This window comes from Colossoma macropomum, unplaced genomic scaffold (genome assembly GCF_904425465.1).
Source record: "Colossoma macropomum unplaced genomic scaffold, Colossoma_macropomum, whole genome shotgun sequence".
NCBI lineage: Eukaryota > Metazoa > Chordata > Actinopteri > Characiformes > Serrasalmidae > Colossoma > Colossoma macropomum.
Genome location: NW_023494807.1, coordinates 29,032,557 through 29,047,192, shown reverse-complemented (window position 1 = coordinate 29,047,192; position 14,636 = coordinate 29,032,557). Strand labels below are relative to the sequence as shown.

Here is a 14,636-nt window from a genome sequence, read left to right as displayed (position 1 = left end):
GAAGGTATAATTGTTAAAATAACTTATTGTTTTATTTTAAATATAAATAAATTGTAACCCTAACATGTTTACATGTTTTTGAAGTGTAATATATCTGAAAATGCTAGGGACACAAAAATGGACGTTTCTGTAGAATGACCCATATATATATATATATATATATAGATATATATATATAGATATATATATACACAAATATGAGATGCCATTACTTTTGCACAGGCCACATTTTGAGTTTTATTTTTTCAATATGTTAAACTCAGCAAATAAACAGTAACTGTGTATTAAAATGTACAGAAGTGTGTCTCTGTAAAAGATGTGTTCACTTAGTTTCACTTAGAAAATCAACAGAGCCTAATAATTTGACCAGGGGTGCTCAAACTTTTGCATAAGACTGTCATTCAACAAGAACAAAAAGGAAGTCCTGAAAGTGGATGGAAATATACTCCTTTATTGGCAAGTATTAACTACAAATCAAAATAACAGTCAGTATCTTTAAAGTTCATAATGTGTGTTTAAGAAATCCCAAAATATCAGCTGCAGTATAAATAAAGTTCTGCACTTATGGATTCTGAATCAATGTAATCTCAATCTGATATCAACGTACTGTGGATTGAAAGCTAAACCGTCTTGTTTCAGTGGCGTAACGTTAAATTTCAATGCAATTCTCAGTGCAGCTGTTCTGAATGTGAATACAGGCTGCATTAGGTTCACATAATCAGAACCATTTTCCCAGAAGCCCCAGGGCTGTTGATGATATCCTCATGCGCTTGAGCAACTTTATCCAGTGTATATTCTGGACCGACAGCGGGCTTCAGCCATCCAGCCTCCATTCCCGCAAACAGAGCTGCTGCAGTTTCAGCCTTCTCCTCCTTCAGCATTCAGAAAAACAGTATAAATGAGCACTTAGTACAGGAATATAAACCAAATACTACACAGACTTATTTCTGCATATGGGATGTGTAAATCTCATATTCAGATCAATACAAGAACAGTTCAAAGTTTGGAAATAATATTTGTTAATGATATTAAACTGATGTGGTTGCAAATACTTGTTTAAAGTAATGATAATATGCTAGCACAGTGTAGCTTCATGTGTTTCAAATAATTATTAGGAAATGAAGCTGTAAAAATAAAGAAATGTTAGATGTGTCCAGAGTGATGAAGCTGTATAAGATTCTAAAAGGACTCAGAAAGCTGTAGAATTAAAGGCTTCGTGCTGATTACTATAAACAAATTTTATCACATAGCACCCTCCGGAAAACATCAAGAAAAAGTCATATAAATGATATTTGCTAATTTTCCTATTTAAGAGATTCCTGGAAACCACCAAACGTTTGGAATCCATGCGATAATAGAAAACCAATTTGGTTGCAGGTAAACATCCAAAATAAATTCTAATATTTCTACTAATTAGTAGAAAAAGAAAGAAAAATCAGCTTGTTAACCATTCAAATGTTTAGAATCACTTGTTATATTCATTATTTTTGCTATATTTGCAAAAATAACCTTAATTAAATATTACAAACTTTTTTTTTCCAGATGTTTTAGGCAATTGTTCTCAAATTTTGGAAACAAGAAGAATTTATTAAATGATAAACAGTAATTATGTACAGTGTTTAAGTTATCTGCATTGTGACTGATCCACACTTTTTATAAACCTGAAACATTCTGGATATTAATTTTAACAATAAACAAATAACTATAAACAAATTTTAGCACATAACACCTCTGGAAAACATCAAGAATAAAGTCATAATAAGTAAGTAAGTAAGTAAAGTTTATTTATATGGCGCTTTTTACAACAGGTGTTGTCACAAAGCAGCTTTACAAGAAAATCAGCATTACAGAAAGAAATCCGGGTCTAAGCCCCCATGAGCGTCGCCAGTGGCGACAGTGGCAAGGAAATGCTCCCTAAGAGAAACAGGAAGAAACCTTGAGAGGAACCAGGACTCAGAAGGGGAACCCATCCTCCTCTGGTCGACACCGGATAGTAAACATTGTTAGTATAAAGTATTATAGTACAAAAACAGGGAAAACAGGTGGAGCAAATGATTAATTTGATTAGTTTAGTTCATGCAGCAGCAGCGGCAGCATCAGTGAGGTCAGGTTGTGAGGGTGAGGTTTGCACGGCGTAGTACAGCATGGAGCTTGATGGTGGTCAAGCCGGTCCAGAGGGCTGGCGAGCAGTGGCACCCAATAAAATGATATTTGCTAATTTGCTAATTTTCCTATTTAAAAAGTGGTGATCAAATCTTAAGGCAGACAACTTGACAAAAATGCGCGTGAATATTCAGTTGAATGCAAAACTTTGAACACTCCTGGTCAAAAGACATGTTTTACTGATTTTCTAAGTCAACGTAAGTTACACATCCTCTACAGAGAACACACTTAAATATGGCGTATTTCCAAAAATGTGTTGAGTTTCACATATTGTGTTAAATATGTGTGAAATATTGTGTTAATTAAATTAACAGTAATTGTGCATTAAAATGTGCATTAGTGTGTTCTCTATAGAGGATGCGTAACTTATTTTCACTTAGCAAAATCAACAAAACTTGATTTAAAATTGGCGGTGCCCAAACTTTTGCATACAGCTGTAGAACTATCATATTACATGTAGTATGTGATACTATATGTCTTGTTGTTCCCAAAATAGTTCAAATATTCAATAAAATGCCTAAAAATACTTTCAGGTGTGTCATTGACAATATTTAAATCTTATTTGATCTGTATTTTAGCTATAGGTTATTTTATACAGTACAGTACAGCTATATACAGTACTGTTCAAAAGTCGTAGATCAACCATTTATTTATTTAATTTCCAGCCAAAACTATCATTAGGTACAAAATATTTTTCAGTGTGAGGTAAAGAACAAGAAACATATATTTAACAGAAACATTACACAGAAGTTTAAAAAATGATCCACAGCTACAGAGAAAATGTGGCTCCTAACAACCACCTGGAAGACCTGGTAGACACCAAAACTGTCCCCATCAGATAAACAGCACTTAAAGCTTTCATCTTTGAGAGAGAGGAGAAAATCAAGCTGCTTCAGATCTGAAAACATCCACAGGTGTTTCTGTCCATCCTTCCACTGTGAGAAGACGACTCAGCGCTGTGGGTCTGAAAGGATGTGTAGCTGCCAAGAAGAACCTCACTGAGAAAAGGAGACGGACACATCAAACAAAGAATTGTTTGGACTGACCGCCCCAGAGTCCAGACCTCAACATCACTGAATGTGTTTGATTACTTCAGAAAACGATCAACCAGCTTCTAAGACTGAACTTTGGAGGTGTGTCTGCAGATTCTTTGAGGAACTGAAAGTGAGTCTCCTGAAAAGAATGGAAGCTGGAATGAAGGTGATATCATTAAGTTGTTGGGGCTTCTGTGTAACGTGTTAAATATGTGTTCGCTTTTCTGATGCTGAAAAAAATAAATAACTTGTACTTAATGGCTGGTTTGGCTGGAAATGAAATAAATGAGGGGTGTATTAGAATGCTAACAACAATGATAATGTAATGAAATAATGAATAAATACAAGTTCTATAGTTCTATATTACCTTTTTAGCAGAGAACAAAGACACCCCAATGATACTGGACTCTTTAGCCATGGTGTCTCTGGGGTTAATCTCAATAGGACCTCTAGAACCTACAATCTGAAAGATCAGACATCAAGATACCAGGAAAGAACACACACAACAAACACTGGCTGTACATCGATGAGCCAAACCATTAAGACCACCTGCCAAATATGTTGTTGGTCCTGTGCGAGCTGGCAAAACAGCTCCAACCCAACAGACTCTACAAGCCCACTGAAGGTGGCCTGGGGTATCTGGCACCAAGACATTAGCAGCAGATCACCTAAGTCCTGTCAGTTGCGAGGTGGAGCTGCTGAGGACTGGACTTGTTGCTCCAGCACATCCCAGAGACGCGCGATTAGACTGCAATCTAGGGGAATCCGGAGGCCAGGGAAAGACTCTGAACTCATTATCCTGGTGAAAGAGGTCTCTCTCAGTGGGGAATACCAATGCCTTCAAGGAGTGTACCTGTTTAGGTAGATGACACATCAAACTGATGTCCACATGAATGCTGGACCCAGGGTTTCCTAGAAGAACATTGCCCAGAGCATCACACTCCCTTGTCTTCTTCCCACAGTGCATTCTGGTGCCATCACTTCCCCAGGTAAACGATGCAGACATACCCAGCCATTCACGTGATATAGAGGAAAACGGGACTCATAGGACCAGGCGATCTTCTTCCATTGCTCCAAGGTCTGGTGCAAAGCTTGCATGCCCATGTTAGGCACTTTCGGTGGTAGACAGGGGTCAGCATGGGCACTCTGACCGGTCTGTGGCTACACAGCTCTGTGTTCACACATTCCTCCCGTAACCATCATTAAAACTATCTGTGACTTGTGTCACATCTTCTGTCAGTTCAGACCTTCGTGGGCCTCATGCACTGTTGAGCCTGTCACCAGATCTTGGTTTGTCCCTCCTATGCCAGCTGTCGGTAGGTACTCACCACTGCTGACCAGGGGCACCTCATAAGCTTTGCCATCTCAGAGATGCCCTAACAATGACGTCTGGCCGTAACAATCTGGCCCTTATCAGAGTTGCTCAGGTCTTCACACCTGCCCACTGTTCCCGCATCGACCATGCTGACCAGGAAAACTGACTGTTCGCTTGTAATATATCCTAGAACTTGGCATGCACTGTTGTTATGAGATAATCAATGAGTGTGTTTACATGCACTCAATAATCCAATCATAATTGGATTTCTGCAGTTATCTGATTATTCAAATGGTCATGTAAACTCCGATCTAGAAATCCGACTAAGAATTGCGATAAAGAGAGCTAGATTTTAGCTCAGTGATCAGATTTCTCAGTGCATCTAAACTTTTACTCTGATTTCTTTCGGATTTCTCAGTCTGTGCATGTGTGGAAACAGCTGTACCAGAAATAAGTGAGCAGTCTCGCCGCGAGACGCAGCAAAACACTTTTGGAGCAACTCTGAAACCAAATACATGCTTGATGAAGTGAAGGATTTCAATATTCTTCATCGTGTAGATGATGTATGTTCATTTTTCATTTCAGTTTTACATTATGTTTACGTGACGTCTTCTTCTGTGAGTTTATTGGCTGGTTGCAAAGCAGAAATCCAATTACTGCCCGACTCACACAGACCTGGAGTTTCCACATTATCTGATTACTCATGTGCATATAAACGCGTTGATCGGATTACTGACAAAATCTGACTTTCTGCAGTTATCGGATTATTACGAGCATGTAAACACACTCAATGTTATTCGCCTGATCTGTGAGTTTGGCTCATCGGTGTATAAGCCCACAAATTAAGTTTACAGAAGAAAAAAAAACAACAAAAAAACAATCTACTCACTGTGACCCTTCCACCAACAGCCACCAGTTTTAGGTCATTGCTGAGGTTCACATTGGACAACATCTCAACGATCACATTGACACCTTGTCTATCTGTAGCCGCCTAAAACAAACACAAATGTGCTGTATTATTTTCTTACCATTCAAAAGATCACATTAGAAATAACGGTGGGCAATGTATTGATATGTTATTGTGATAAATTACATTAAGATACTCTTTTTGAGTATATGGTGAGTATGGTCAGTACTTCCAGAACACTGAATAACTTTTATCATAAAAAAAAGTGTTTATCATTAAAAAAAAAGATTTAGACCAATTATAGAGAGCCTGTAAACAAGAACAACCACTGTACAGCAGCAGCTGCATTAAATGCATGATAGCTGATTGGATAGCTGCCCATTATGCCATTATGCTTTTACTTTTGCAAAAGTAATTGTACGTATAGTTTTTCAGACCTCTTTAAAAGTCATCTACTGCTTCGTTTGAGCATTTTATCTGTTCTCAAAATGAATCACTGTGATACATATCGTGTATTGTGAAATATGGTGATCTCATATTTTTTTTCCACCCTTAGTTACAGTCCAATCAAACCTGAATTTTATCCAGGTAGTCTTTTTCTCTGTGGTTGAAGGCCATATGGGCTCCATTGTTGAGCACCATCTTCATGCCCTCAGGGGTGCCAGCTGTGCCCAGAACCTTCAGTCCATATGCCCGTGCCAGCTGACATGCTGCAATTCCAACCTAATAACACAAACAACAAACGACACAATTTTTAAAAAGACTTTAACGCTTTACAGACTTCAACAAAGGCAAACGAATACAATTTCCACTGTATAACAATGCACACAAACTCAAATATGGTATATATTAAAGATACACCATGCAAGATTTTTTTTGTTAAAACTGAGATGTATCATTACTGAGTCAGGAGAAAATCAGGCTAAAATATGGTGACTGTGCGCTGCTAGAAAACCTTATTTAAAAGTCAGAGGCGTCAGGAGTTTCTAACACCACATCACACGTCTTTATGTATTAATGTCACCCACACAGACTCAAAAAGAAGATCCGGCTCGATGTTTAAGTCTCAAAAAATCAACATTACACTGATGAAGATGTGATGACAATAGTAGATAATTCACTCACATCCTTCACCAAGTTTTGACTGAATTCTTGTTAAATACTCTTTCAACTTGCTCACAATCATCAGACTCATGCGCTTGGGAAAAGGGTAGAAAGCCCAACCTACGTTACAAAATGATCTTCTGCACGTTGGATGCAATTACATATTTCCACCAGAGAGGTCTCCAAATCCCCAAAACTTATGTAGAGCAGCTTTAATGTATATTTTCCTTAAAAACTGTTTGGTTGAAAATCAAACCTGGATACACATTTTGAGATTACACAGTCCTTTCACAACCTTTTTCAGTGTGCTTTACACACTTTAATACCTCTATTTAATACCTCAAATAAGACTTTTTCAGACATTTTATGACATTACATTTTTTTTTATTCTATTTTAGGACTTTATTAAAGGACTTGTGGGAAGCCAGCAGTTTTGGTGTAAAAATTCATCATGATGCTGCTAATCACCTGCATCAATTTTGAAATGTCAGAATCCATTATAATCAATTATAATAATCAGAGAGCTCATAGTTGCCCAATATCTTAGGCTATTTTCAAAAATAATGACAAAAATACGAATAAATAAACACTGACTAATAGCTAATAGCTAATAACTAATAACTAATAGTTCCTCTAGTCATAACTGTGTGTTCAGGGTATTTTGAAATATAATTCTCAAATGTAGCAAAAATGACCAAACCAAATTGAAACGTGGTGCAATTTGAGAATCTTTAAGAAAAAGAGATTTCCACTCCTAATATACAGTTTTGGGCCTTTATAAAAAGATATTTAAGTGGAATGAATGTGATCTAGTGTCTTACCCCTCCGCTGGCTCCGTGGATGAGAACAGTCTCTCCTGCTTTGGCATGTGCCCTTTTTCAGACAAAACAAGAGCACGTTTATACATGGCACAAGACAAACAAACTAAAGTCAACAGGGTTAAATAGTTAATATGTGTATGAACAGTTTTACGCAAACTCCATACTTGTGAAATAAGGCTTGGTAGGCAGTGAAATATGGGATTCCAATGGCCGCTCCTTGTTTATAATCCAGCGTATCAGGCAGTTTGTGAACGGATTCCTCTGAAGCGACGGTGTACTCCGCATATCCTCCTGTTTCAGTAGCTGTGGTGAACACTCTGTCACCCGCCTGAAAGGACAAGACAGTTTAGCCCAGTGTTCAATGACCACCAGTCAAAACTACAGTGTGTGAAGGAGGATAAATAAAAATAACCAGACCTTGCAATAACCAGAGCTACCTGAATATTTGATAAATTAATATTTATCAAGGCAGTGGCTCATATCCACTTGAACACATCGAACCTAGCTGGTAGTTATTGCACAAATGCTCACACAATGTTCACAAAAAATGCATAAAATTTATATGAAGAGTAAGTAAAGCTAACTAAAGCTTTGAGTGTGAGTGGTTTTCTTACACTGTCTCCAAGTGAAAATGTGGCCAATTCACTATGAAATCCACTCTGAACAATTGGAGATTTAACCCGAATATGAGGCCTCCAGTATGCCTCTGCAACGCTAAGCAGTGCTTTTACCAGCTAATTCAATAGGCCTAATATACAGGACAATATTATCTATTATTATACAATAATGCTCTGACTATGAAATGTATTAGAAACAGTAGGACTAAATTTAAACTTATTATTCATAATTTTTAATGGCATACAAACTCAGTGTTTATGAATATGGACAACAGACACAACAGAAGACGTCTCTGCAAATGCATTTATACATACTATATAAAACAAAATAAATATAATCAATTTAACACAATATAAAATCTGAGTACCTGCAGAAAGCAAACTCCATCTCCTACAGCCTCCACCACTCCCGCCACATCAGATCCAGGTGTGTAGGGCAGGTCTGGTGTCCGTGCATAGGAACCAGAGCGAATGTACGTCTCCACTGGATTCACTCCACAGGCGCGCACCCGAATGAGGACCTGTATGAGAAAACAGCAACGAGCAGATGACCATAAGTTTGTCCATCTAGCTAGACAGATAGGCAGATGTCAGCTCCACCAGAAACATTCATATACAGAGGTGATGGCTATTAAATTAATTAATTCCTGCATAATTCAATGGTTGAGATGTAAACAAAGTCATTCAGAGTGGTTGACTGTAGAGACTCTTTACAGTGATGGTGATAGGAACCAGGCGTCGCCATGTCTGCAGCACAAATATAGCCATTTTATTTACTATTCAAAACCACCAGTAAACAAACACGTGATTTCAGATATTTAATGTACATAAATAGAAAAATAGTAGAAAAATTGTAGTAAAATAGTGGTAAAGTTTTCTTTGGGAGCCATTTTGCCTCAGAAAGCCCCGCTATGTACCTCTCTGACATAGAATGAATGGATAAAAAATACACTTTAAGCCAAAAATTCATCTCAAAACTATCGTAAAACAACATCTCAGACATCAGGCAGCACATTCATAACCATTTCATGTAATAACTTTACGTGAGGAAACTTTTACAGACATTTAAATCTCTAGACGTCTGATTCCTACGGAGCCCCGCTGGTGACGTCCTGTATAAATAAAAATAATGCGTGGTCACGACTTAGTAAAGCGTGGGAATGAGATCCTAATGCGTGGCCACGACTTAGTAAGCTGTGATCTCATTCCCAGGCCTTACTAAGTCATGGCCACGACTTAATCATCCCATTCCCACGCCTTAATAAGTCGTGGCCACGCATTAGGACCTTGTTCCCACATATTTATTTATACAGGACGTCACCAGCGGGGCTCCGTAGGTTCCCATCACCATCACTGTGAACAATTCACACTAGTCACTAGAATTCTCTCTAGAATGGAGCCCTTAAAGTCAAACCACTCTGAATGACTGTTTACATCTTATCTGTTTAATCATGAAGAAATGTTGAAGAAGTGACGAGTTCCCTTTAAAGTTAGACTTGATAACTTTAGCATGGCAAAATATGGTGTTTCTGATAAACTGGCCACTGATAAATCAGAGTAAACAGCATTAACTCACTTGCTTCTGTCCTGGACTGGGAACAGGCAAGTCTGAGCAGAGCTTCAGAACTGAAGGTGCTCCAAATTCTGACACCCTTATGGCTCTCATTACTTTAGAAGCGGCCATCTGGAGTAAAGGGGGATTTACTAGTTAAACAGTGTCATAAAATGAACTCAGCATTTTCACACTTTAACGACAAGCTTCCTAAGATTGAGCCTAAACTTGAATTAAATATCAGTTTTAACGGTGAAACGCCATGAGGTTGCTTTCCTGGACAGGTTTCTAAGCCTAGCTTCGGCCTACACAGCCATCTAAACAGAAATATTCCATTAAAAGCACAAAAACTGAGTGTAGACGCTTCTACGTTTTGCGTTCCACCTTAAATGCTGCAGCACTAAGGCTGAGCTGAGGCGCCAGAACGTAACTGCCGCGCCATTTAAGGTGGAACGGAAAATTCGAATAAGCTAATTCTTTCGAGTTGACGGTAAAATTTATGAAACCTAAGCTGGTCAAAATGCAAATATAGACGTGAAAATAACGGACTTAACGGACTCACCGTGCAAACTGGACTCGTGTCGCGATGTCGAAATAACTTCCTAATGCTAATGTGGACCAACGCGGCCGCCGTAGAAGCATCTGTTAACCATTTAGCTACTCATACAGACACATGCTAACTCCAATAGCGATGATAAAACATTAAAAATAAGCGCGTTTTGTGCTAAATAGGCGAATAAAACCCGACTGTCAGCTTCTATATGTCCTGTTTAACGATGGAAGGGGAAAATACATTCAAGCAATGGAAGAAACAGAGTCTGAACAAGCTGGATTTGAGTAAAAAGGGCAGTATAGACAGAGATATTGCTCATATTGTATCTTCATAAACGACTCAGAGCATTACTTTACCACCAGCTCCTGTTCTGGAAGAATCATCCTTATCGACGGGGTAAGAATAAACAAACAGCCAGGACGATTCAGGTTCTCTAATAACTCTTTCTGTTTCACTCATTTAGTAAATCAGTAAATGTCAATTTAAAGGGGAACTCCACATTTTTCCAAAAAATTCTGCATAATTAAATGGTTGAGATGTAAACAGAGTCATTCAGAGTGGTTTGGTGTGAAACGCTCAGTTTTAGAGAAGCTTGCCGAGTCAGACTTGTTCACAGTGGTGGTGATAGGAACCAGACGTCCGCCTCTAAAATCTCCCTCACAGAAAGTTGTTTATGAAACGTTTATGAACGTGATGTGAAAATGAGATTACACAGAAACGTTTATGAATGTGCTGCCTGATGTCTGACACACTGTTTCGTGATAAAATGTATTTGTGTCCATTTATTTCAATCCATTGATGGTTGAGATATACATGTAGGGCATTGTGAGGCCAAATAGCCCCCAAAGAAAACGTGTTCTTTCAGATTTATGACTATTTTATCATCAACATTGCATATAAAAGCCCAGAGGACTCGTGTAGGTTCACTGGTGGTTTTGGATAGTAAATAAAAAGGCTTATTTGTGTTGTAGACGTGGGGACTCCTGGTTCCTATCACCACCACTGTAAAGAAAGCAGAGTCAGTGAGTTTCTCTACAGTGAAACATTTCACGTCAAACCACTCTGAATGACCCATGTTTACATCTCAAGAACTGAATTATTCAGAAATTTTGAAAAATTGGTGGAGTTCTCCTTAAAAACAGCATCTTCAGCACGTAGAGAGTTTTTGAAAAAGTCTTGGTAGAAATTGCTGTGATGTTTCTCTAATTATTGTTTTTGTTTTTTTCTCCAAGGTATCAGACTGTATAGAAGTACAGAAGCAAAACTGTTCCTGGTTATTTGTCACTCATGAGAAGTGCAAGAAAGATGATGTGGTAAGAAGACATGCACCACTGACTCACTTTTCTTTAAGGGGCCCACATCCTACCCTTCATTTATGATGCTTTTGTGGTTTTATGTACCAAAAAGTGTCACAATTTATTTTAACCATTTATTTTAACTATGACCCGTAGCTCTTTATTCCTTAGGCTTATACAGCCTGTTATGTCAGTGTGCCTATAAATGGAAGTTCTACTGATTTTTTCCAAATTTCTGCATTATTTAGTTTTTGAGATGCAAACAAAGTCATTCAGAGTGGTTTGAGGTGAAATTGCTTATTTTAGAGAAACGTATAGACTCTGATTTCTTTACAGTGGTGGTGATAGGAACCTGAATGTCTGAAACACAAATACTGCGATTTTATTTACTATTGAAAACCACCAGTGAACCTACACGTGTGTTCTGAGTTTTTTTTTTATTTGTTAATAATAGTAACATTGTGTTAAATCTGGAAAAAATATGTATTTCTGGGACTGTTGCGCCTTACAAATGCCATGCATGTATTGAAAAATACATTTTAGGGCAAAACCTTCTCAAAGCTATCATAAAACAGTGTCTCAGGGCCTCAGGCAGCATATTCATAACCATTTTGTGTAGTAACTTACTGAGAGGGAGCTTTAGAGGCGTTCAGCTTTCATCTGGTTCATATTACTGCCACTGTGAATGATTGTTTACATCTAAATGCTTTAATTATGCAGGAATGTTGAATTCCCCTTTAAGATGGATATATGTAAATGATCTCTGTTCTGATTGTGTGGGCTGAAACACTTATTATAACTCCAGTGTGAATGTAGACTGAATATGCAGATATGAAATATAAAGATAATAGAAATGACAAACTTCACAAAAACGATCAATTCAGAAAATTGTCCTTGATATTTTCCATGATATGGGCACTTTAATAACAGGACCTAAATAGGAGACTGTAATGTTTTATGTTCTCTCATACAGGTGGCTGCTCTGCAGAAGTCTTCAGGAGATGCTGTGTTTAAGTTTGAACCCTGTGTTCTTCACGTCCAGTGCAGACAGTTAGAGGACGCACAACTTCTGGTAACAGTCATTCGTATTACTGCTGCAGCTTATAGTGAAGCATGAAATCTCTGACCTTACAACGAACTGATTTTAGGAAACAATTTAATCATGACATCAAAACATTTCAGATTCAGTTTGATTATATTTGCATGATTCAAATACTTTGAAATACATTAAAGGCACGAATGTGACCATAAATAGTTATGTATTACTGTAATAGACAATAAAACAGGTTGAATATAGCCTGAGAATATTATTTTAGCCAAAAAAGAAGTGCATGCTTGAATATTTTTACTACTTATTATTATTGTCATTTTCTACTTGAGTGTTATTATTATAATTTATTATAGTTGATCATAACATTTTAAAATTGATGCAAGTGAAGCGCCATCTTGAGATCAGTGTAGGATTATTTATTTACAAAATAATTACAGTGTTTTGCAGGAAGAATGTGATGTGTATTTTCTTTGTTCCACAGCACTCTGTTGCAATAAACTCTGGTTTCAGGAACTCCGGAGTGACCGTTGGAAAGAAAGGCAAAATCATTATGGTGAACAAAAAGATTTTGATTAGAGACATTTAGCATGTTGTTTAATTAGATTTGTTTTTAGCATTTGTAACTAATTGAATACTGGTTATAATTCCTCATAGGCTGTGCGCAGTACTCACTGTCTTGAAGTTCCTCTCAGCCACAAAGGACAAGTCCTGGTTTCTGAAGAATACATTGATTTTCTTGTTGGAGTCGCTAACAACAAAATGGATGAAAATCTCAAGAGGATAGAAAGGTGTTTAATTTGATGGTTTTTTTTTCTTGTGTGTGGTTTTTTATATATATATAAAATTATTATTACACTACTGTACACATATCATTCTGTAATATACTGTATATAAAAGTTATGAACCCTGAATATGTACAGATACTCACAGATTTTCTCTTTAGCTCCTTTAACATTGGCTCTTTATTAAGTGCAGCATACTTGGCAAATAAAGTGAATCTGATTCTGACTATATCGTGTCTCACAGGTTCTATAATTGTTTGAAATCTGCCTTGGAACCAGAGGAAGTTAAAAGCCATTTGAAGGACGAACAATCGGACAAGAAAACTGTCTACAGGCGGAGGAGAAAAAGAATACAGGACAGCGCTGGGTCAGACGGCGGAGTCAGAAACCAAAGTGAAAGTGACCAGGAGGATGACCTGGAATGTGAACTGACATTATTTTCATAACAATTATGAGGATGCACAGTGGTATTGGAATCATATCGGTATCAGCTGGTAATTGCATAAAAACGATCAACATCGGATCATGTTTAGATTTGACTGATATTTCAAACCGGTATTTATTGAACTCCAGAAGAGCAGGATGTTTATACAGCACTGAATCACTTTCCTACATTATCTGCATTTGTAACCCTACAGAAATAAATGTTATATTTTTCTGGAATGCTAAACTGGATAGATCTGTTCCCCAATTTCTATATTTTATAAAAATTTATTTATAGGTAGATATGTATGTTAAAATACTGGGTATCAGCATATTCTCACAATTCTCATATTGGTGTGTCCCTCATGTTGCTTAAATAATTGTAAATAAACCAGTGCTGTTGGAGTTTTTAAACACCTCAGTGTCACTGCTGGACTGAGAATAGTCCACCAACCAAAAATATCCAGCCAACAGCATCCTGTGGGCAGCGTCCTGTGACCACTGATGAAGGACTAGAGGATGACCAGCACAAACTGTGCAGCAGCAGATGAGCTATCGTCTCTGACTTTACATCTACAAGGTGGACTGACAAGGTAGGAGTGTCTAATAGAGTGGACAGTGAGTGGACACAGTGTTTAAAAACTCCAGCAGCACTGCTGTGTTTGATCCACTTGTATCAGCACAACACACACTAACACACCACCACCACGTAAGTGTTACTGCAGTGCTGAGAATGATCCACCACCCAAATAGTACCTGCTCTGTGGGGGTCCATGGGGGTCCTGACCACTGAAGAACAGGGTAAAAGGTTGCTAACAAAGTATGCAGAGAAACAGATGGACTACAGTCTGTAACTGTAGAACTACAAAGTGCACCTATATAGTAAGTGGAGCTGATAAAATGGACAATGAGCGTAGAAACAAGGAGGTGGTCATAAAGTTATGCCTGATCGGTGTATATATTGTTCAGCATTAATGGTACCTTCACAGATGTGCACATCGCCCATGCCCTGTGCACTA

At 37.8% G+C, this 14,636-nt stretch overlaps 2 protein-coding genes across 4 annotated transcripts; one reads left to right on the top strand and one right to left on the bottom strand.

Moving 5' to 3' along the window:
• Nucleotides 1-431: 431 nt before the first annotated feature.
• Nucleotides 432-10,505, bottom strand: cryz (crystallin, zeta (quinone reductase)). 3 transcript variants are annotated; one of them, XM_036556516.1, is made up of 9 exons: nt 10,423-10,505; nt 9,538-9,645; nt 8,330-8,482; nt 7,509-7,672; nt 7,345-7,396; nt 5,993-6,142; nt 5,402-5,503; nt 3,565-3,660; nt 432-872 (listed from the first exon to the last, which is right to left on the bottom strand). In XM_036556516.1, the coding sequence occupies exons 1-9, from the start codon at nt 10,447-10,449 to the stop codon at nt 711-713; spliced, it is 1,014 nt and encodes a 337-aa protein (XP_036412409.1). In that variant the 5' UTR covers nt 10,450-10,505; the 3' UTR covers nt 432-710. The 3 variants fall into 3 exon arrangements, with proteins under 3 accessions (XP_036412409.1, XP_036412410.1, XP_036412411.1); XM_036556517.1 differs by lacking the exon at nt 10,423-10,505 and adding an exon at nt 10,076-10,177; XM_036556518.1 differs by lacking the exon at nt 9,538-9,645.
• On the top strand, nt 10,243-13,984 carry tyw3 (tRNA-yW synthesizing protein 3 homolog (S. cerevisiae)). Its single transcript, XM_036556519.1, is given in 7 exon segments — nt 10,243-10,392; nt 10,395-10,462; nt 11,299-11,379; nt 12,335-12,433; nt 12,894-12,965; nt 13,067-13,200; nt 13,439-13,984. Coding segments are annotated over 7 exon segments (774 nt in total). The 5' UTR covers nt 10,243-10,274; the 3' UTR covers nt 13,641-13,984.
• Nucleotides 13,985-14,636: the final 652 nt, after the last annotated feature.